Source organism: Gobio gobio, assembly GCF_949357685.1.
Source record: "Gobio gobio genome assembly, chromosome: 13".
NCBI classification, from domain to species: domain Eukaryota; kingdom Metazoa; phylum Chordata; class Actinopteri; order Cypriniformes; family Gobionidae; genus Gobio; species Gobio gobio.
The window spans coordinates 39,510,855-39,531,898 of record NC_137106.1 but is presented as its reverse complement, the minus strand read 5'-3'; the positions used below and the strand labels follow the sequence as shown (position 1 = coordinate 39,531,898).

At 36.8% G+C, this 21,044-nt stretch overlaps 2 protein-coding genes across 3 annotated transcripts in view; one reads left to right on the top strand and one right to left on the bottom strand.

The window, feature by feature from the left end:
* Positions 1-5,835, top strand: part of smc6 (structural maintenance of chromosomes 6) — a 21,344-nt gene extending 15,509 nt beyond the window's left edge. Inside the window, exons 25-27 of the mRNA XM_079832342.1 lie at positions 684-836; positions 933-1,030; positions 4,701-5,835. Of these exons, the coding sequence (XP_079688468.1) occupies positions 684-836; positions 933-1,030; positions 4,701-4,773 (324 nt within the window). The 3' untranslated portion in view covers positions 4,774-5,835. The remainder of the gene's footprint in view (positions 1-683; positions 837-932; positions 1,031-4,700) is intronic.
* On the bottom strand, positions 5,161-21,044 carry vsnl1b (visinin-like 1b). 2 transcript variants are annotated; one of them, XM_079832384.1, is made up of 4 exons: positions 20,608-21,020; positions 17,505-17,671; positions 10,675-10,890; positions 5,161-6,915 (listed from the first exon to the last, which is right to left on the bottom strand). In XM_079832384.1, exons 2-4 carry the CDS (start codon positions 17,664-17,666, stop codon positions 6,718-6,720), a joined length of 576 nt encoding a protein of 191 aa, XP_079688510.1. In that variant the 5' UTR covers positions 17,667-17,671; positions 20,608-21,020; the 3' UTR covers positions 5,161-6,717. The 2 variants fall into 2 exon arrangements, with proteins under 2 accessions (XP_079688510.1, XP_079688511.1); XM_079832385.1 differs by having other exon boundaries at positions 5,453-6,915; positions 20,962-21,044.

Genomic DNA, 21,044 nt, shown 5'->3' with positions numbered 1-21,044 from the left:
CGTTTAGGGCTACTGTAGAAACATGACAGCGCAAATTGTCGATTTCACTGTAAGGAGACCCGTGGTGTATGTAGATAGAAACGGCTTATTCTTAGGTAATAAAAACATAACGGTTCATGTAAGGTCTTTATACACCACTGAAAACATAGTTATGTATATAATATTGCATTTCTGTCAATAGATCCTCATAAATATTACACACTGCACCTTTAAATGATGAGTATTTTCAATACAATATTTTCACAATACAGTAATGAGAATGCTTTTTCTGCACCACACATACACACTAAATGTTTTGGCATTCAAGAATTCTCTTATGCTTATCAAAGCTGCATTTATTTGATCAAAAATACAGTAAAAAAGCAGAATTTTCAGTATCATTACTCCAGTCTTCAGTGTCACATGACCCTTCAGAAATCATTCTATGCTAATTTGCTGCTCAAGAAACATTTCTTATTTTTATCAATTTTGAAAACCATTGTGCTTCATATTTTTATAGAAGATTGTGATGTACTTTGATGAATAGAAAGTTAAAGAAAAAAAATTACATTGCATGTCTTTACTGCCTTTGATAATTGTAATGCCTCCTTGCGCTTTCTTTAAAAAAATACTTACTGACCTCAATCTTTTGAATGGTAGTATCAGGGTTCTTTTGTCATGTATGTTAAACTGGTGTTGCTCAGGTGAAACCCCCAGGTCAGGAAAAAAACAACGTCAGTGACATGCGTTCCCTCTCGGGAGGAGAGCGCTCCTTCTCCACTGTCTGTTTCATTCTGGCACTCTGGGAAATCACAGAGTCGCCCTTCCGGTGCCTGGATGAGTTTGACGTCTACATGGTACGTGCCTAATGACTTTGAGGCCATGTGTCATGTGAAACATTAGTATTTCATAAATAAAAGAAGGTTTAATAAAGCTCTTTTGTGTTTTCACAGGACATGCACAATCGCTGCATTTCAATGAACATGCTTGTGGCGCTTTCAGAACGTCAACATCTGCGACAGTTCATCTTTATCACCCCTCAGTCCACCAGGTAGAAAAATAAAAGTTATTAAGTCTTCAGACTGTTATAAAGTTAATCTCACTGAGACATCTCTGATCGATATTTCACCCCAAAATAAAAACAAAGAATTAGAAGTTAAGATCTGATCAAAATTCTAATCTGGCCGAATTTTTTAAAAGTGAAAAACAGCATAAATAACGTTTTTAAATAATTCCCACCCAAGGCATAAGCAAAATAAAGAGCCAATGTCTGGGGTCGATTGTTTGTACGTTGCTAACTCAATTAGCTGGATTTAATTGTTGACGATATGGCATGATCTTGGATTGTTTGGTTCTTCGATGCTCATCCTGGATTTAGCAATAGGTCTGTAAACTTAATCCTGCTTGGGAGCTGCTTATTTCATGTAAACCGGATTAGATTGCATCTTTTTAAGCGGCCTTGATACTTAAAATCTGTCCCAGCCACTGCTACTTTATTACAAAAACAGTGGCATGATGAACAGTTAGTCTGAGCTGTACATTAATTTGAACAGTGACCGATATTATGGGAGTGGCTTGATGCTGCGCAGGAGATGCAGATAACTTGATCTTGACCCTTAAGAAACATTCATTAATGCTGTCACATATCTGCTTCAAATATGAAATTAAATAAATTGCTAAGTACAACATTGAAATAAACATGTAAAGGCTGTACAAACACTAGAAATCGTGAATATAAACAGGGTTTCAGCTGGGTTTTGAAAAAGTAAAAAAAAGTCTAACATTTCAAGATAAAAATGTAGGCCTTAAGTCTTAAATTTGCTGAAGCATTGAGTTCTAGGTCTTAAATAATTTTAAACGGGTTTTAATTTTCCTACGTCCATGTAACGCTACCTCTAATGCTCATTGAAATGCTCCCACAGCACTTTTGAATTAAATTTTTTTTTTATTCTGTGGTGTTGTAGTTCTTTTTTTCCTCAGTCCAAATATAATTCGCTGTATTCAGACTACAAATAAGAGTAACATGCTACTTACATTGCAGCCAATTAGCTTTTGTGTTATTGCCGCATGTCTATATATATATATATATATATATATATATATATATATATATATATATATATTTAAAGTAATGCATTATTTTTGCGAGGATACAGATGTTGTGCATGCACAGTATGTGATCTGTGTGAAAGCAAATCTTTCTCACCTGCGCCGAGTGCCAAGGACCGGGCAAAACGATTTAGCAAGATGGATTGACCAAATAAAAAGTACAGGTTAAAAAAAAAGTTCAAGTTTATTTTGTGACTGCATTTCATTTGTAAGTTTTTTTTTTTTTTTTTGCGTGATATAGGTCTTAAATTTAATTCATAATGGTCTTAAAAGGTCTTAAAGGGGTAATGAACTGGCTTTTTAAATGTTTTTATACTGTTGTCTGAGCTCAACTTACGAAGTTTGCGTGGTTTTTACATTCAAAAACCTCATAATGAATAAGTGATAAGCTATGTTCTGCCTTGGTTTTGAGGCTCTCAAGAAACGCTCAGTTTCTATGGGCATGCCGCACTGAAGACTTGGAAGTAAACGCCCACGGCTAGGATTGGATAAGATTTGCATATTTAATGAGCTTCAGCTCCCCTCAGTACATGTGGGAATTGTTTTGAAAGCGTCTGGAGAAACGCTCACAGGACTTGCAAAATATCTTTATCAAACAAACACAATGATTCCTCTCTCATCCACCCACGATTAATTGGAATGTTATTTTTTTTATTACTTGGCTGGCCCGATCAGGGAATATAACCATGAACCGTACACACACACACACAGGCGCGCGTGCACACACACGCACGCATGCGCCCCTCCCTAGGAATGCTATTTCACTATTTAAGATAGCCGGTGATACGTTTTGGTAGCCTGTCTGAAAAACACATAGCCCCGGGACGTTGGGCTTTGCGAGCCCAGGCCCATAATGTTACAAGTCCGAGTCTGATCACGAATGAATCAATAAGACCTCAAATAAACAATTCTCCAGTCTGACAGCGTGCTAAGGTATGTAATCAATAGATATCAAACGATCTGTAACAATGCAATACTACACATATAAAAAAAAACATGTTTTACTCACATAAGTGTGTTGCATCGTTCCTGTCGGATCCAATATAGAAGGCACAGCATCGTGTTTTAACCTCAATATGTCTGCAAATCCAGTCTCGACCTGTATTGTTTACATAGTGTGTGTGTGTGTGTGTGTGTGTGTATATATATATATATATATATATACAGGGAGTGCAGAATTATTAGGCACGTTGATTTTCTGATCATATTTTTTTTCCAGGCACATTTTACCAATTCCAAACCACAGTAATCCTAATAACTACTATTGATTTAGTATTTAATAATGTATAAGTGATATATAATTGTTCATGAAGGCTGGAAATGAAAATCACCTTATATTCAGGTGTGTAGAATTATTAGGCATGTTTTCTTTTACAGATAAATTGAGCCAAAAAAGAGATTTAACTCAGACTGAAAAGTCAAAAAGTATTAAATGCCCATGAGAAGGATGCAATACTAATGCAATACTAGACATTGCAGTTAAGGCATGATCATCCACCATTTTCCAAAGCTGCAACCTACCTGGAGATCCTGACACCTTGCACTTCTGGAGACTCCAGGTAGGTTGCAGCTCTGGAAAATGGTGGCGCTGGAGACTAAAGGGTTCCTGATGGTTTCACCCTTAATTCTTCACCTTAATTCTTAATTCTTTTGCAGTTAACAGGTGTCTTTTCTTCACCACCTGTTTTTGTCAGATCCTGCTGACCCAACGAGCATTTCACTGTCCAATGGTCATGCCTTAACTGCAATGTCTAGTATTGCATTAGTATTGCATCCTTCTCATGGGCATTTAATAATTTTTGACTTTTCAGTCTGAGTTAAATCTCTTTTTTGGCTCAATTTATCTGTAAAAGAAAACATGCCTAATAATTCTGCACACCTGAATATAAGGTGATTTTCATTTCCAGCCTTCATGAACAATTATATATCACTTATACATTATTAAATACTAAATTAATAGTAGTTATTAGGATTACTGTGGTTTGGAATTGGTCAAATGTGCCTGGAAAAAAAATATGATCAGAAAATCAACGTTCCTAATAATTCTGCACTCCCTGTAAATATACACACACACACACACACACGTGTGTGCATGTAATAAAAATTTTAAAAAATTATTCGTTATAATGAATTCAGTTTATCAATATGCGCTTATTTTGTTTTCAAATATGACTGGACTTTTTTTTAACTTTTCGTGTAATTCAACCATGCCAAATGTGTCTTAGAGTCACAGCGTTCATTTATGATCAGCGTCTCCATATTCATGTTTATTTAAGGAGGAAATGCAAATGGTTTATACAGCACAATCTTTGCCTGAAGCAGGTTTCTTGACTACTTGCTGAACTAGTGTTTTGTTAAATCATTTGCACACATTAGTTAATCAAATGCGTAATTGTAAACTGGGTAAATAACAAGCCAAAAGCATAATTTTCTCATTACAGGAATAATTTCTTTGAAATTCCGCCCAGGGTCTCATTTGTTAAGATGCTCCAAATGTGTTGCATTCAGTCAGAGATCCAAAACACTGCCTCCTCGGGCAGCACTGAATTATAAAGTTTATATAATGTTTTTATATATAAATATTAATGTTTTTGTTTTGCGTTATCTTTCAGCCATCTGCCTAAAAGTGCCCATATTACAATCCACCAGCTTCAGGATCCAGAGAAAGTAGCAGAGGGGGAATGAGATGTGCGATAGGTATGGACATTGCCTGGAGAGACTGTACTTAAAGTGTGTAAAGTTTATATGCCTGTACAGTTTATGCATTTGCTTTTATTTATTTTTAAAGAACATTTTATGGTTCTAATTCCTCTGCAGAGGGTTTTAAAATTGCAAAGTGTTCACCAAATATGTGTGATTGTGAACAGTCATTTCCTGTTCATCTGGTCATTTGGGGGGTAAAAAGGAGGTTCAGTTGTTTAACTGTTAGCACCTGTTCATGGTGGTTTGAGTATGTTTAGAGCTAGCATTTGTCGGTTTAAACCAGCATCCTCTGTAATAAACCACAATGCTGTTGCTAGTTATTGTTAATAATTTCATTTGTGGTCACACACGACTAAGCACCTGCGTCTTGAAAACAACCCATAGATAGTTTATTGATTTTAATCACAATGTCGTCAGTGCAACTGTTACATACCGAGTTGAAGACATGCCACAAATAAAACACAAACCTCATTACACAATTAAATGACTGCTTAAATTTGTTTTTACCGTATTAGGTACAAATATTTACAGGGCAAAGATATACACTATTTTTTGGGCAATTGCATTTTACAAAGATCCGTCTATTCTCCGTCAAATGTATTGACGCCATCCTGAGTGTCACAGGAGATGAAAGGGTTGTTTTTTTTTTTTTTTTTTTTTTTGGCTTGCAAAAAATCTGTGATGCCATTTATGTACTTCTTGGGAGAACACAAAATATGGAGGATACAAATTGTTGAGAGTAAATTAAAGAGGGTACTGGAAGGAGTAGAGCTAAAAAATCATGGGTTTTTGAGATGTCAAGAACGGGAGTAGAAATCGTGTTTTACAAAAAACGTTTCAATAAAAATGCAGCACACTAAGAGTAAACGTATACCAAACCCATCCTGGATAAGGTTTTGTTGTAATACTAGGGGAAATGGATCCATTACTAAACGCCTTCCAGGGAAAATACACTTAAAATGTTATATTGCCCACTCTGTATTATTACTGCTAACAAATTCACAGGCAACCATTCATGCATGTGACAAAGATACCAAGCAAAGTAAAAAAAAAAAAAAAGAGCATAACGCAATAAGAACAATGTTAGTGGTCATTTAACGTTAAAAAAGAAGCGTTTGTTTTAGACTGGTTATACTGGTTATTAGGTCCTTGTGTCAGTGCAAAATATGGTGAAACCAGCAGAAGCAAATGGCAGATGCAAATAATGCAAAATTTCAACAAAGATGGAGGTGGGGCTGGTACGTGTGTCTTACTGAAAGCTTTTACAACACAGATGGCAAGTCTTTTAGGAGGAAACATGCACCCAACGGTGGACATCTAATGGATAGATGAGTAACAAATGTAAATCTCACACATTAGTATTGTTATTGATACTATCGTTTATATAAGGCCTCCCTTGTATTATTTGTCAAGGTTGCCAAAATGAAGAGAGAGTAGGTTTTACACTTAGGACATGCATGCAAATAACTTTTACATTTATATTCTCAAGTACAAGCACGTTTTGAAGGAGGGCTGCATAAACCACTCCGCCCTCCTTAATTTCGAGTATTGAAGTTTCATCGTAACATTTAGTGTGACACATTTCGATTTCGGTAACCCAAACTACTGTGTGAAATACAGCAGTAAACATTAGTGCATGTGATTGGAAATATTGCAGCTAGAAATGAAATACGGCGGAGCACTTCACTGACGATGAATGCGTGAAAACAACTGGACTCTGTTTGATTTACACATCTCACATTGTTGCATGTTGGAAATTAAACGGATATACTCTAAACTCTTTAGCATTTAACATTCTCATGCATACTAGTTGTTCAATCACAAGAAGAAAGTTCATTTAAAAGTAGTCCAAACATGTTACTCTTGTGGAAATGAGAGTGGAAACGGATAGCTCGTTCAGTCCGGAGCATGCTAGCATGCGCAGCCTCACTTCTGCATGTCGCACTGCAAGAGCAGTACGATGGACGGGTCGCTCTTGGCGGCTTCTTTGAACTCGTCTAGTGAGATCTGGTCATCGTTGTTTTTATCCATCTTGCTAAAGATCCGATCCACTCTTTGCTCTGGTGTCAGACCGTCCTCGTTCATCTTCATCATTATCACGGTTCCCACCATTTTATAAATAGCCTTCACACAGAGGGGAGAAAAGACTCGGGTTTAATTACATGAGGAAGCTATAAGAATCCGATATACACATCAGAACGTCGTCCTTATTTTTTGTTCCGTTTTGCCACTGGCACTTTCCATGACTGATATATTTTACTTTGAAATAAAGTTGAAGTTTGGGATTTCTGTGCCACTAGCATAACCAAACATATTAGGCCTATTGGTGTATTCAAGTTTGTTTTTACGATGTCGTGCTTATGACGTCAGGTGTTTTCAAGTCACTTTCATACAGCAAGGTTCCCTTTCGAAGTGAAACTTCAACACTGTGTCTTGGATTGACGCTATGGGGAATGCCATCAGCGTGACCGGTGTCTGAAGCACCTTTGACAAACAAGGCAATTTTATTGGCCAACAACAGTCCATGACGATACTAACGGAGCGCCTGTGAATATAAAAGGGTGCCTGTAATACACGTCATCAGCTTTTTTGTCTTCAGGAGCTGCTTGTTTGTATGGGCATGTAAGATAAACACTGTTGGAGCGCATTCCTACTCCAGAGAAAGCTGGATGTGCCCATTATGATGCATTTGTGGTAAGAAGCTCTGTTCTTGTTTGATTCTCTGCCGAGGGATGGGAATCTAGCATTTACACGAGTGCTTTCGAACCCCAAGAGTGTTGGAGGCACTCATAGCAATGCATTCATGGTAAGAGGCTCTGTTCTCACTTGATTCTCGATAGAGTTATACGAATTTTGTGTTAGTGTTCGGCTTTGTGATGGAGCAGGATGTCCTCAGACATATATCCTCCACCCCTGCTTGACTCTCTCTTGGGGGATGAAAGTCGAGCATCTACAACTCGCGGTTTGGGTCCCATGACCGCCAAGGTGGCAGGGTGGAATTGATCACGGGGATTGTAGGCGGAGCTTGGGAGAAATATTTCCCTTTCTGGGCTTCTACTGCTGGCTCTGTTGCTTTAATGTCTGTTCAGGAAGCCTCTCTGTGGCTGCTTCTGACTTGAATGATTAATGTGGCATGTCCAATTCTGAGGAATCATATGCAGGACAGCGGAGGATAGCCTCAACTTTCTCTGCATCTAAGTTTGTGAGCATTTTTATTCCTTCTGCATCTCCATATTGAGGTGTCGAGATACTGGATCAATTTATATTCGGCTTATATAATCTCTTCCATGTAGTCAAATTATTTGCATGTGGAGAGATTGTATGTGCAATAATATGTGAGGATGCCCCGTTAGAGCTGTTTGCGAGCTAACTCTCCCCTGGTGCTGCATCCTCTTTGAAGGCTCCTGCCTTGCTAACGGAGCGAGTGTGTTCGGCTCTCAAGGAAGCTGAATGCGCTCACTGTGGAGAGCCGCAGTGAGGGCCCTGTTTCTGATAAAGCTGCGCGGTGTTCGTGGGGTCAATCACAGCGATTGTGGGGTTACAGGTAGGCAGAGTAGAAGCAGAAATTATCAAATGGGTCCATCTCTGCTTACCACCTTGCGGGGCTTGACAAGGCATATATGGAGACAAGACATGAATTCCATGCTGCCAGAAGGTTATGTACCCCCTCTCGCTTTTGCTGAGGCCGGGGTCTGTCTTCATGTTCGTTAAAAGCGTGAGTTGCAAAAAAGTTGCATTCCGCTATCTTTTCTGGTCTAGTGCACTGCTGGGGTTCAGCATGCTCCTCTGGGCCCTCAGTCCAGGGTCAGATTGATAGAGTTTAGAGGACCTCGCTTTACTGACTCTACATTATCATTACGGCTGGGCAAATTTTTTCGATTAATCGTTTTTTTTTTAAATGTGGTCGATTCAAAATCAATTCTCAAGGCCAAGAATCGATTTTTTTTTCCCCCGGGGGTTTCCAGTCGATCCTGCCTGGTATCGCATATATGCTTGTCGTTACGATAAAATCGAATGGCAATCGCATCTAAGGAAGTCACACAAATAACAGAGATAGTAACGAAATATAATGCATCATCCGGGGCACGATCAAAGCTCAGACGCCCCTGGAGGAAAAAGCCTCCATAAAAATGGACAGAGTCTGAATGACAGACGGCTAAAACGCAAGAAATGCTTGTCCTTTACTGAAAATTGCTGAAAATCATCCAATATCCTTTTTAAGTTTTAGAATAAGTGAATCAAAATATCCATAAAAACAAAATTGTATTGTATTTAACATAATTGTATGCATTTGAAATATAGAGATGGGTTCTGTTTTAATGTAGGCCTACCCAAGTGTACCTAAAATAAAAAGAGTTTAATATACAGGTTCTTTTTATTTACCCACTTGTAAACTCATGTTCACTGTTCTATTTTATAAACATAGTAGGCTATTTGAATTAAATCTATATTCATTGAGTTGAATCGAGAATCGAAATCGAATCGATTTGAGTGCTTGCGAATCGAAATCGAATCGAATCGGAACATCTGAATCGATACCCAGCCCTAATTATCATCCATGACCCCCCCCCCCATTTGATGAATCAGCACAGGAATGGAGACTCTTCATATTGTGCGCCGAGCAGTGCTTGATTGCTTATGCATGCTGGTGCATTTTTTGGCAAAGCTACTTCAGATTAGGTTGTAGGATGATTATATGTCCTAAGGAATGAGGCCTTGTTATAAGAGCATAGAAGCTTGGGTATCTTCTATTATTGGAAGATGGTGTCTTAGGAAGTGGTACCACTCGACGGTCTATATGAGTCTTTTTGGATGCACTCTTGATTGACGCTCTGAGTCCGGCTAAGTAATCCATAGAGTCAACTTTTGCTATCCCCATTATTCGTGTGCATATTCACAGCTTAATGAGGCATGGTGTTGTGGGTATTTGTTCCCCATAGCGTCAATCCAAGACGCACTGTTGAAGTTCCACTTTGAAAGGGGAAACTTCTCAGATTTCCACTGTAACCATGGTTCCCTGAGAAGGGGAATGAGACACTGCATCTCGTTGTCATGCCTTGGACCTGCCTGCGCATCTCCCTTAGACAAAAGAGTTGATGACATGTTTTACAGGTGCCCTCTTATACTCGAGGGCGCTTCACTTGTGACGTCATGTTTGCTCAACTCATAAATACAATCTCTCAGACATAACTTGAACGCACCAAAAGTCAAGTCCAGTGGGGTCACTCAAACAAACAGATTCCATAATTAACTAAAACTATTTAAAAAAAAATTTTTCATTTAAAATAAAACAAACTATAACAGAAATATATAAAAAATAAAACAAAACCTTGAAAATATTGATAACAAATATTATAGTATCTATAGTATCAAACAAATAAGGGATGAATCTGCAACCTTTTCTGAAATATTTGTATTTATTGTATTTATTATTTAAATTGTATCAAAACAAAAAAAATATTTAAAAATATTAAATAACTGGATTAAATCAGCTTTCTTTGTTTATGAGAACTGTTAGATATTATCAAACAAATTATTTTTCTTTAATTTATTGGAAATAAAGCCATAAATTAAGGATGCTTCTGCAACCTTGTTAATTCATTCTGACATGTTTTACTAATTGTATTTGTTTATTATTTCATATTTATAGGTCAAATATCAAAATCACAGTGTCTCTGTTTAGACATGTCCTACATTTTAGTTGCCTACATTAACTTGAAAACCTCATATAAAATAAATAAATCAGATCAAATAATATTTTGCCCTTTGTTTGTTTTTTAAAGACAGTCCTATTTTGTACAAAACAAATTGTGGAAAGTGCTTATTTAAACACAGGTTCATCCATTGGCATTCGTTTCATGCAAATAAACCAATTTGTGGTACCTCTATAATCTCTAGCATCTCCACTCGAGTGATCTTTCCATCTCCATCCAGGTCATACATGTTGAAGGCCCAGTTGAGCTTCTGCTCAAAGCTTCCCCGTGACGTGATGGACAGGGCGCAGATGAACTCTCTGAAGTCGATAGTGCCATCGCTATTCTTATCAAAGGTCCTGAATGCGTGCTGCGCAAACTTCGATGCGTCACCGTAGGGAAAGAACTGCAGGAAAAAAAACAAGATTTCAGTCCGTTAATTGGGTTGGCAATATTTCGCTTTAATTGGTAAAGATGGTCTTTGATTAAATTATGATTTTTTTTTATTAGATTTTAAAGTCTTAGCTGTCAAAAGTGACTGGACCCCTGAAATGTAACTTCTTATTTTTTCGGTAAAATTCTTCTAATACATTTTTGTTCAAATTTATTTAGAATTTTGAGAGGGTTTTGTGGTACTAATGAATATTTATGCAATAATTAATAACAATATATATATATATATATATATATATATTATATATTGTATATTTTAATTAAAAAAATAATTAAATTTAAGCAGTATTTCAGATTAAAATAGAGTCTACTCTAGACCTTTAAAATCCAATTTTTTGAAGGCAGATTAGCGGCATCTGTTGAGCGTATAGAAAGAAAACATGTAATACCCTGGTGTAACCACTAGTTGCCTGTATAGCTCTATATAGAGCAGCTTGTGAATTGCCTAGTTGTTTTTTAGACATAATTACATATTTAGGTGGAAGATTTAAATATATATGTAAACAATCTCAGAGACTATTTTTTGTCAAGTTTTAGATTTTTTTTGTTAGAAACAGTGATTTGAAGTGTGAACATTGTGTTAAAAAGAGAATGCAAGGAAACATTTTGTTAGCCATTTTTTGATCCAGAATTTAATTTAAAAAAATGCAATTCATTCAATCACCCTGTGGCACCACATCACAGCGGTGAGCTTTTTTCTGCATTATTACTGAATTATTGAATAGATTTCACATATACTCTCAAAACTTTGCTTTGTTACAGACACAGTGGTTCATATATATGTGTGTGTGTGTGTGTGTGTGTGTGTGTGTGTGTGTGTGTGTGTGTGTGTGTGTGTGTGTGTGTGTGTGTGTGTGTGTGTGTGTGTGTGTGTGTGTGTGTGTGTGTGTGTGTGTGTGTGTGTGTGTGTGTGTGTGTGTGTGTGTGTGTGTGTGTGTGTGTGTGTGTGTGTGTGACTGTATATGTCTATATCACATTCTTGATGTTTCATAGTGTCATCCCTTCACTGCTGTGAACTTTTTTTCAGTATTGTAGATTGTGCGCACAAAAATTCTCAATATTTTCATATTTTTGTCAATTTCCCATTCATTTCCTATGGTCGGTCATTTTTGACCGAAGACCATGAGTGTGACTATTTTTTTACGACCACTTGGCCTGTTCAAATCATGCCCTCAATTTTTTTTTTGTTCACATTCCAAGTGTCATAAGTCACCAAGTTTCATACCATTCCGATGAAGCTATGATTTTTAAAATTTCAAAACGTAAAACATATACATAATATAAACATAAACGTAAAACAAGTAACAATTACATTTGTCAAAATAATAGTTCACCCAAAAATGCATGCCTTTTTTTGAACATAAGAGAAATCTTCATGCAGTTATTTTTTTGACAGTAAATATCAACATTACACAGTGACCTTGGCAGTCAAGCTCCAAAAAGCACAAAATGTAGCACTATATTCCAAGTATTCTCAAGTCATATAATAGCTTTGTTTGCGTAAGAGTCAAATTTAGTTATTCACCAAAAATCTTCCTCTCTGTTACATTTTAGTCACAAAGCTCTCACGTGGCTTTAGATGGCTTGGGATACTGTATATCACATGTCATTCAGCTACTTTTATTGTGCTTTTCTGTTTTTTTGGAGCTTGACAGCCAAGGTCACTATGACTTGTCGTTGTATGAAAAGTACTGCTTAACGTCTGTCCACATACAGCTTTGGATTGACATGAACGCGAATAAATAATGACAGCGTTTTCATTTTTGAGTGAACTGTTCCTTCAAGAGGGATTTGTGAATGATCATTGATTTTCATGTCTGAATTTTCTATGGCAGCCACAGCAGGTTCTGTTCTTTGCTTCAGGTCCATTCCACAGCAGTTCATTAAAAAATAACTGGCCACTGCGCAACATGTAGAAGTACATCTAAGAGTGCCAGTCCTCACATCTCACAATGTCACAATTGTTCTATGAATAAAATTTTCATAGGCTGCAGCTTTGATGGTAGTTCATGCTTAACTCTACTATCTTAAGTTAAGTATACTTTTTTTGTTAGTTTTCTCTTTTTTCCTGACCTTTTTTTCTTAAAAATCAAGTTTATAATGTTGTTTATATGTCTGTGTGGTGTTTTTAATATGCTTTAAGACAAACCATGTGCCAATTCATCAGTCAGAAACACCATTGCTGAGTATTTTCTCCTTAAATCTGCAGTGAACCAAAGACGGTCTCAAAATGTCCGTTTAAAATCACATCTCAAACTACCTTGTAAGCACCAACATGTGGAGGCAAATCATTAACTATGCTCTGAAGCAGGGGAGTCTCAAGAGAAGCCAGGTTATCCCGCTATATTGTTCTGTTGATAAGAAAAATTGGTTACAATATAGGGGGTGAATTATGTATATGATGAATATTACGATGTTATGATCAGTGTTGGGGTAACGCATTACAAGTTACTTGAGTTACGTAATCAGATTACTTTTTCAAGTAGCTAGTAAATTAACGCATTACTTTTAAAATTTACAACAAAATATCGGAGTTACTTTTTCAAAAAAGTAACGCAAGTTACTTTTCACATTTATTTGACTGACAGCTCTCGTGTCCCCATTTTGAGAAAAATCGAGAGTAAGTGCACAGTGAGATTAAATGTGAGCATTTATTCATCTCATTTGAACAAAAAAAGATTCAGTACTCCTCAATAGGGGTGTAACGGTACACATATTTGTGTCGAACCGTTTCGGTACAGGGCTTTCGTTTCGGTGCATGCGTGTACCGAACGGTTCCGAATGCAATCTTTAACAGTAAACAGTCGACTTGTTTTAAGCGCAGAACACACTTCAATCCGACTTCCCACACGGACATATTAAGTATTCTGTCCATTTTATCATGACATTCAAACGATAAATGCCGTTTTGACGCTCTTTAATGCAGCGTGACTGGCGCTGTATAGACGCGTCAGTTCAACTTCAATCGACTGTACGGCGTGCGAGTGAACGCAATCATCTCTTCCTAAAGAATAAACATAAATTAATATCTCTTAAGGTATGTTGAGGATACATTACAACTTACTGAAATGTATCATAATGTCGTGTAATCGCTCAATCTGTGTTTCAACCGCGGAAAGACAATAAAACAGCTTGTAAACAATGTCACGTAGTATCACATTTACCTCAGAAGTCATTCAGTGTCCACAGCTGTTAGTTCACAAGAGAAATCACCTCTTTCACTAAATATGCACTATATTAGCATATATATTCATTATATAGTACTTAGATGTTAGTGATGTCTTGTTTATTTAATGTATGTTTAAATAATTCTGTCATGAAATGACAGTCACTGAGTATAAATGATTATATTTCAACAACAAATTGGAGAAAAAAAAAATTATAATTAGATTTAGAAGTCAAAAACTGCCTTATGTGAAGCTTATGAGTGTTGATTATTATATCTAAAAAATATATAGCAACTGAATTTAGACTAATAGTTTGGGCTCTGTTGTTAACCTTTAATAGTAATATGTAAGTAAGGGCTCCTTATATAGTTTACAGCAGTGGTTCTTAACCTTTTTTCAGTGATGTACCCCCTGTGAAATATTTTTTCAGCCAAGTACCCTCTAACCAGCGCAAAGCATTTTTGGTTGGAAAAAAAGACTTAAAACAGAGCACTGTGCTATCAGTGTCTGATTTATTAAACTTTGGAACAGATAAACACATACAAAATTCAAACATTTGAAAAAAATTAACTATTTCGAACATTTTAAATGATAATAATCCATGACTAAATGTATTGCAAATATTTCTCATCACTAAAATGTAGTGATTCAAACTAATGTAGTGAAAACAGTGACCATATTTCTGAAATGGAAAACGGGGAAATTTCCTATTTGAGTGGTCAAAATATCACTCAAATCTCATTTGTTATTATATTTTAATTAAAAAACAGGGACAATACATTTTTGAATGTTGTTGTTGTTGTGGAGTCCTATTATATTATTATTAACATTAAGTATTATGATTTAGTTTGATTATTATGATTTTTAGTCTGGATTTAATACAAAAAAAAAAAACACAAAAACCAAACAAACAATGGAAACAGTTAATGGTAAGCTATAACCATTGTAAATAAGCAGTTCAAAACAATATTATAACACAAATTAACAAAAACACATTACAAAAATAAAATAAATATGATAAATAAAACTATTCAACAAATATTGTAACATTTTATAATTGTATTTAAGTTTATACTATATAAATTACTTTTTTTACTTCAAAAGTTTTACGTTTATGCTTGAAAATGATTCTTACTATCCTTAATTGGTCTTGTTATTTAGCATTTTAGGATTATTTTAAGCAGAAAGTATATGTATTCTGCACATGTATTGGTTGCAAGTGTAATTGTTTGGGGTTAGGGTTTTTATATTTAAGTTATAGTTCAGATGTGTGGTAATCACTGCGTTGTGACTGCGGAACTTTTGGGGACAAAACAATCCCCCACCTTGTTGAGGCTCTGTTATAAAGCACATACAAACAATATTACTTTAAATTAAAAACGATTAGTTAGTATGTTACTACCTTGAAAGCGACCACGGGGTTTCTTTTGATATTTGACGATAATGGCGCTCTGTCTGCTCTCGACTACGTTCTTCATGAAGTAGTAGCGGCGCGCGCGCGCGTGTGCGCGACCAAGTAGAGTCAGCGTAGCAGCTGTATGTTGGTTGGGCGCTTTTTTCCAAAATATCTGCGGGTTGTTTGGAATGAGCTGTAAAACGGGGACATTTTCGGGGACAACTCCAGTCGGCGACAGAACATTAAAAACCGGGACTGTCCCCGGGAAACAGGGACGTCTTGTCACCCTATCGTTGATCCAAGTGATGCCAGGCGGCATATGAGAGGTTGGGTCAAACCATCCTGGTATGGGGGAGACTCTGGGTTTTTAGGATAATGAAATTGAATAGCCTACTGAATATAAAATTCATTTTATGAACTTATACTTATATTTTCCTGAAATATTTATTAAATTATTATTTTTAAAGGATTTTTGCATGGATGCTACTTTTTTAATATATGTAGGCTATTTTTTAAAATCTCACGTACCCCCTGGAGTGCCTTCACGTACCCCCATTTGAGAACCACTGGTTTACAGCATTATCTTTATGCAAAGCATTATGCAAAAGCAGAACACTGATGTATTGTTTCGCATTTGAGGTTAAAAATTATATAAATGTAAAAAAAATTTGAAAATGGCTGATGGTTTCGCTAGATAAGAACCTATTCCTCAGCTGGGATCATGCAGAGCCTCTGAAGCGCTTTGAAACTGCATTGATTTGGACCTTCAACCCGTTGGTTGCCATTGAAGACCATTATGTGGAGAAAAATCCTGGAATGTTTTCCTCAAAAAGCGTACTTTCTTTCCACTGAAGAAAGAGACATGAACATCTTGGATGAGATGGGGGGGGGGTGAGTAAAATACCAGGACATTTTCATTTCGACGCGAACTAATCGTTTAAACCAGTATTTCCATTTGCCATTGTGCAACTTTTACTACAGTAAAGTTGAGTAAGTGGATCTCTGAGCTGGCGTGAGTGAGTGGAGGTGGGGATAATTACATTCCAATGGTGTAGTGTTACATTCAAGCTATTTTAAGGCATGAAGACATTTGTCACATGAAAAAAAAGATGATCAAAGATGAGTTTTAAGGGATAAAATGATTAACTACATGAGGATTTTAAGAGGGATTTGTTAACGATCATTGATTTTCATGTCTGAATTTTCTATGGCAGCCACAGCAGGTTCTGTTCTTTGCTTCAGGTCCATTCCACAGCAGTTCATTAAAAAATAACTGGCCACTGCGCAACATGTACTACTACATCTAACAGTCACATCCTCACATCTCACAATGTCGCAGTTGTTCTATGAATACATTTTCGCAGACTGGAGATTTGATTGTAGTTTTTGCTTAACTCTACTGTCTTAAGTTAAACAGATGACATTTTGTTCTAGCTTTCTCCTTTAAAAAAAAAAAAATACAACTATATACATATAAAAAAAAAGTCACATCACCCTTTTGGGAAACGCAGCCATGAATGGTTGCTAGGTTGTTGTTTTTTACAGGCCCCAGTCAAAATGGGGGGGAATCAGTTAAAGGTACCAACCAGCACACGTCTCTTCAACATGACTCATGATTTGAGGAACCGTTCATGTCTAGAGCGCAAACACTGCTGGAAGTATTAACTGCCCAATTTCAAAGGGATAATTCACCCCAAAATAATAATTTTCATAATAATTACTCAACCACATGCTGTTCCAAACCTGCATGACTTTCTTTAATCTCCAGAACACTAATGGCAATAATTTGAAGAACGTTGGGAAAAAGGGAAAAATTGCAGCACATTTTATATGTGTTAAAAATCATTTTTGTTGAACAGAAGAACGAAATTCAATTCTAGTTTAGAACAACATGAGGGTGGGTTAATAATCACAGAATATCCCTTTAAGTCCCAAGTATGAGCACTAATAATAGTGATGTTTGACTTGTTGAAATGCTAAGAGTAAAAGCCCATATTCTCTTACCTTAACATAGAGCTGCTGGAACTCGTCCAGGTTTAGTCGACCACTGGGACAGTCTTTCAGGAAGCCCTTGTACCATTGCTTGAGCTCATGTTCATTAAACTCCGTGTTCTTCACAAGGTCCTCCATCACCTCAGGGGTCAGTTTGCTGTTCTGTTTTCCCATGATTACTGCATGAGAAATAAATAATATGGTGATAGAAAGTTCTCCAAAGTAGTTCTATAGTGGTGTTTTAATAAGCCGTAGATTGTAATTGTTAATGGATACCGCATCTCTGACAGCTGCTCGGTTCCTGAATAGTCTATCTATCTAGGCACTGATCCCAAAATGGAGCAAAAACATAAACTGTCACAAAATAATCTTTTTTGAGTTGGTCGCTGTGTTAAAGGCCAACGCTGATGATCATTTGGCAGTCAAAAACCTGTATTGGTAAATCTATTGCTGTCTATATAGACTTTCTAAATGTATTTATACATTTCACATTCTAAATGTAATGATAGAAAACATATACACTGTAGAAAATGATTTTCTGTTGGAGTATCCACAAAAATGAAATACTTTTACAATAAAATACTATTTCAGTCTTTGTATTTCACATTTAATTGAATGTGTTTCTTTGTAATTATTTCAGAAATTTACTAGCAATTTCTAAGTGAAATTTGTCTCCACCAATTTTTTTTTTGTTGGTGTGCACAAATTTGATGAAGTTAGCTCTTACTTTGCACAATATTTATTCAAAAATCACTCAAAATATTAGAAAATGTGTGCATTGACAAGGTTGTCTGAAGATTTTGAAAATGGCACTTCCAATATCTTGGCCACGACCACTTTATTCTCGACAATGTCAATTTTGAAAAATGTCTTAGCCAATAACAAGTCCACAACCTAATTACAAGAAACTCCTTTATTTCATTTATGTATATAATGACCCTGGACCACAAAACCAGTCATAATATGCACGGGTATATTTGTGGCAATAGCCAACAATACATTGTTTGGGTAAAAATTATACATTTTTCTTTGATGCCAAAAATGATTAGGATATTAAGTAAAGATCATGTTCAATGAAGATATTTTGTAAATGTCCTACCATAAATGTATCAAAAATTTATTATTAGTAGTAATACTATATGCATTAAGGACTTCATTTGGACAACTTTTAAAGGCGACTTTCTCAATATTTAGATTTTTTTGGTATCCTCAGATTCCAGATTTTCAATTAGTATCCCTAAATGTATCTAAATATTGTCCTATCCTAACAAACCATACATCAATGGAAATGTTGCTTGTCCAGCTTTCAATTGATGTATCAATTTCAATCAATCTAAAATGATTGACCTTTATGACTGGTTTTGTGGTCCAGGGTTATATGGCACTAAAAGTGGTTATTGGCTCGTAATCATATAGGGGAACCACTTTTGGTGCTATATAGCACCATATCTTTACAGGTTCTGTATATGGTAGCGGTGCTATATAGCACCTCAGTCATCCCAAAGAACCACTGAAGCACCAAGATTTGGTGCTATACAGCACTTAAAGTGGTTCCCCTATGATTACGAGCCAAATAATCACTTTTAGTGCTATATAGCACCATTGTGTTTCTTGCAACTAGCTGCAGGTCAAAAATTGGTTATTGAATTTTTTTTTTTGAAATGATTGCCAATAACTGGGCCAACCAACAGTAAACAGATTTGGTGATTTCACATTCTGTCAGTTCCAAAAACATTTTCGGTTTAATTTTGTTTCAATACTATAGTAAATAGTAGACCATATGTTTGAGCATCTCATGAACCGTCATTAAATTGTGTTATGATCGCATCTGAAATAATTTGGCCTGCTCTAGATATGGTTATCAGCATTGACGACCATTACTCAATATAGGCCTATAAAGGAAAGGAACACGATGGCATGCGTAAATGTAAATGATTTAGCATATGAATTCAAATGTTATGTATATTTTCAACTAGCATCACAAAATGACGGTAGCCTACACAATGTATAAAAAAATATGAACATGGTGTCAAATGTGATCCGATCGTTGCAATCAGCCTGGCTGTGTTGTGTTTCTCTAAATAGATCAAAGTCACAAGAGTTTATGTGTAAATGGAGATCAGGTAAAATAGGCTACAAACGGGGAGGGGTTGGAGAGCAGCGTTTTATTTCCATGTGGAGCGTCTGTCTGTATTTGCAGCCTCTTCTGCATCAAATGTGCGTGAAAAACTGAGCAGCCTCGAACACATTGTCTAAGAATGCGGCTTTAATTAAAGAGAGCCAGGAATTATTACCCACGACCCAATCGTCATTCTTATGTAATGGTACTGGGGCTTTTTCAAGCACCAATGGCTGAACGAATGACCTTGAGAAGGGAAACCACTGGGAAGCGAAGCAGAATAACGATCCATCATCTTAAACGGAGGAATTAAAGCTCTTAATGACGAAGATCTGTTGAAGTGTCACAGTGTCACCATCTGTGCGTTTGCTTTAGATGCCATTTAAGCTATACATCCCGTCCGCACGAGCCTTTTGATGTGACACAATATGAGTAGAACATGATTTGTATATACATAAAACCAACTCTACTAACACATAGAATTCCATTTTCAATCATTGAGATGTGTTTTAATGTTGCACCAGTGTGAATGTGGACCATCCCGGCAGAGTCCGCAGAGAAAAGACGCAGTCCCTTTTGCACTGCGCTCAAATCGCATCAAAAACCTCTCTCAAGTGAGGCTGAGAAACATCAGTGCATCTTAAATTCATTACACAACACCAAAGGTTTGCCTCTGAACAGATGGGGAGTAACAAGTAACCGCTAAGATTTTGTGATATTGGCCGTCAGGGCTCCGAATGCATCAAATATACAGTTTTAATTCAAGCCTAATACATCCTTAACCTGCGCATAGTGTTCTAATCAGGCCGTGCAATGCATGCGAGAGAACCTTTACATTCAGTCACATGCATGCGTTCATTCATTCACCCATTCATCCCTTGCGCCTGTTAGATCGTTTCGATGCATGAAATGGCAAAAGCAGAAAATCCAACCAAAACGACTGCGACGCACATAAATATCTCACAGCTGCATATGCACGCATGCATCGCCTCTTACCTTCAAGTAACGTGTAAAGAGGCTATCGGAAATGTGCTGGTGCTCGCAACCCGTCCGCTGTTGCGTGTGTCGAACCCAAATTCCTCGGATTCGTCGCGTTTACTGGACGCCAAATAACGCGTAAAGGTGATTCCAGCTGACACGAGCCCGCTTCCGTCTGTGTGTGTGCGCTATGCGACGCAAGACATGCGGCATGCAGCGAGCATCACCACCACACTACTGCTGCTCCTCGCGTGCGTTTGCGCAAATTGTATGCTTGCAACCCTGCTCTTAGGGGGCTCGTGTCAGTAAACACTCTATTAACCGATGTAGGCTATGCATGCGCATCTATTGGTCAAGGGTCTTCTTTATTACCTATTGTTAAAGGATCCGTGTTCTGTATGTGTTCTCTTTGTCTGGGCTCCCAGAGACTCAAGTCTGTAGGGATAATTTTGAAA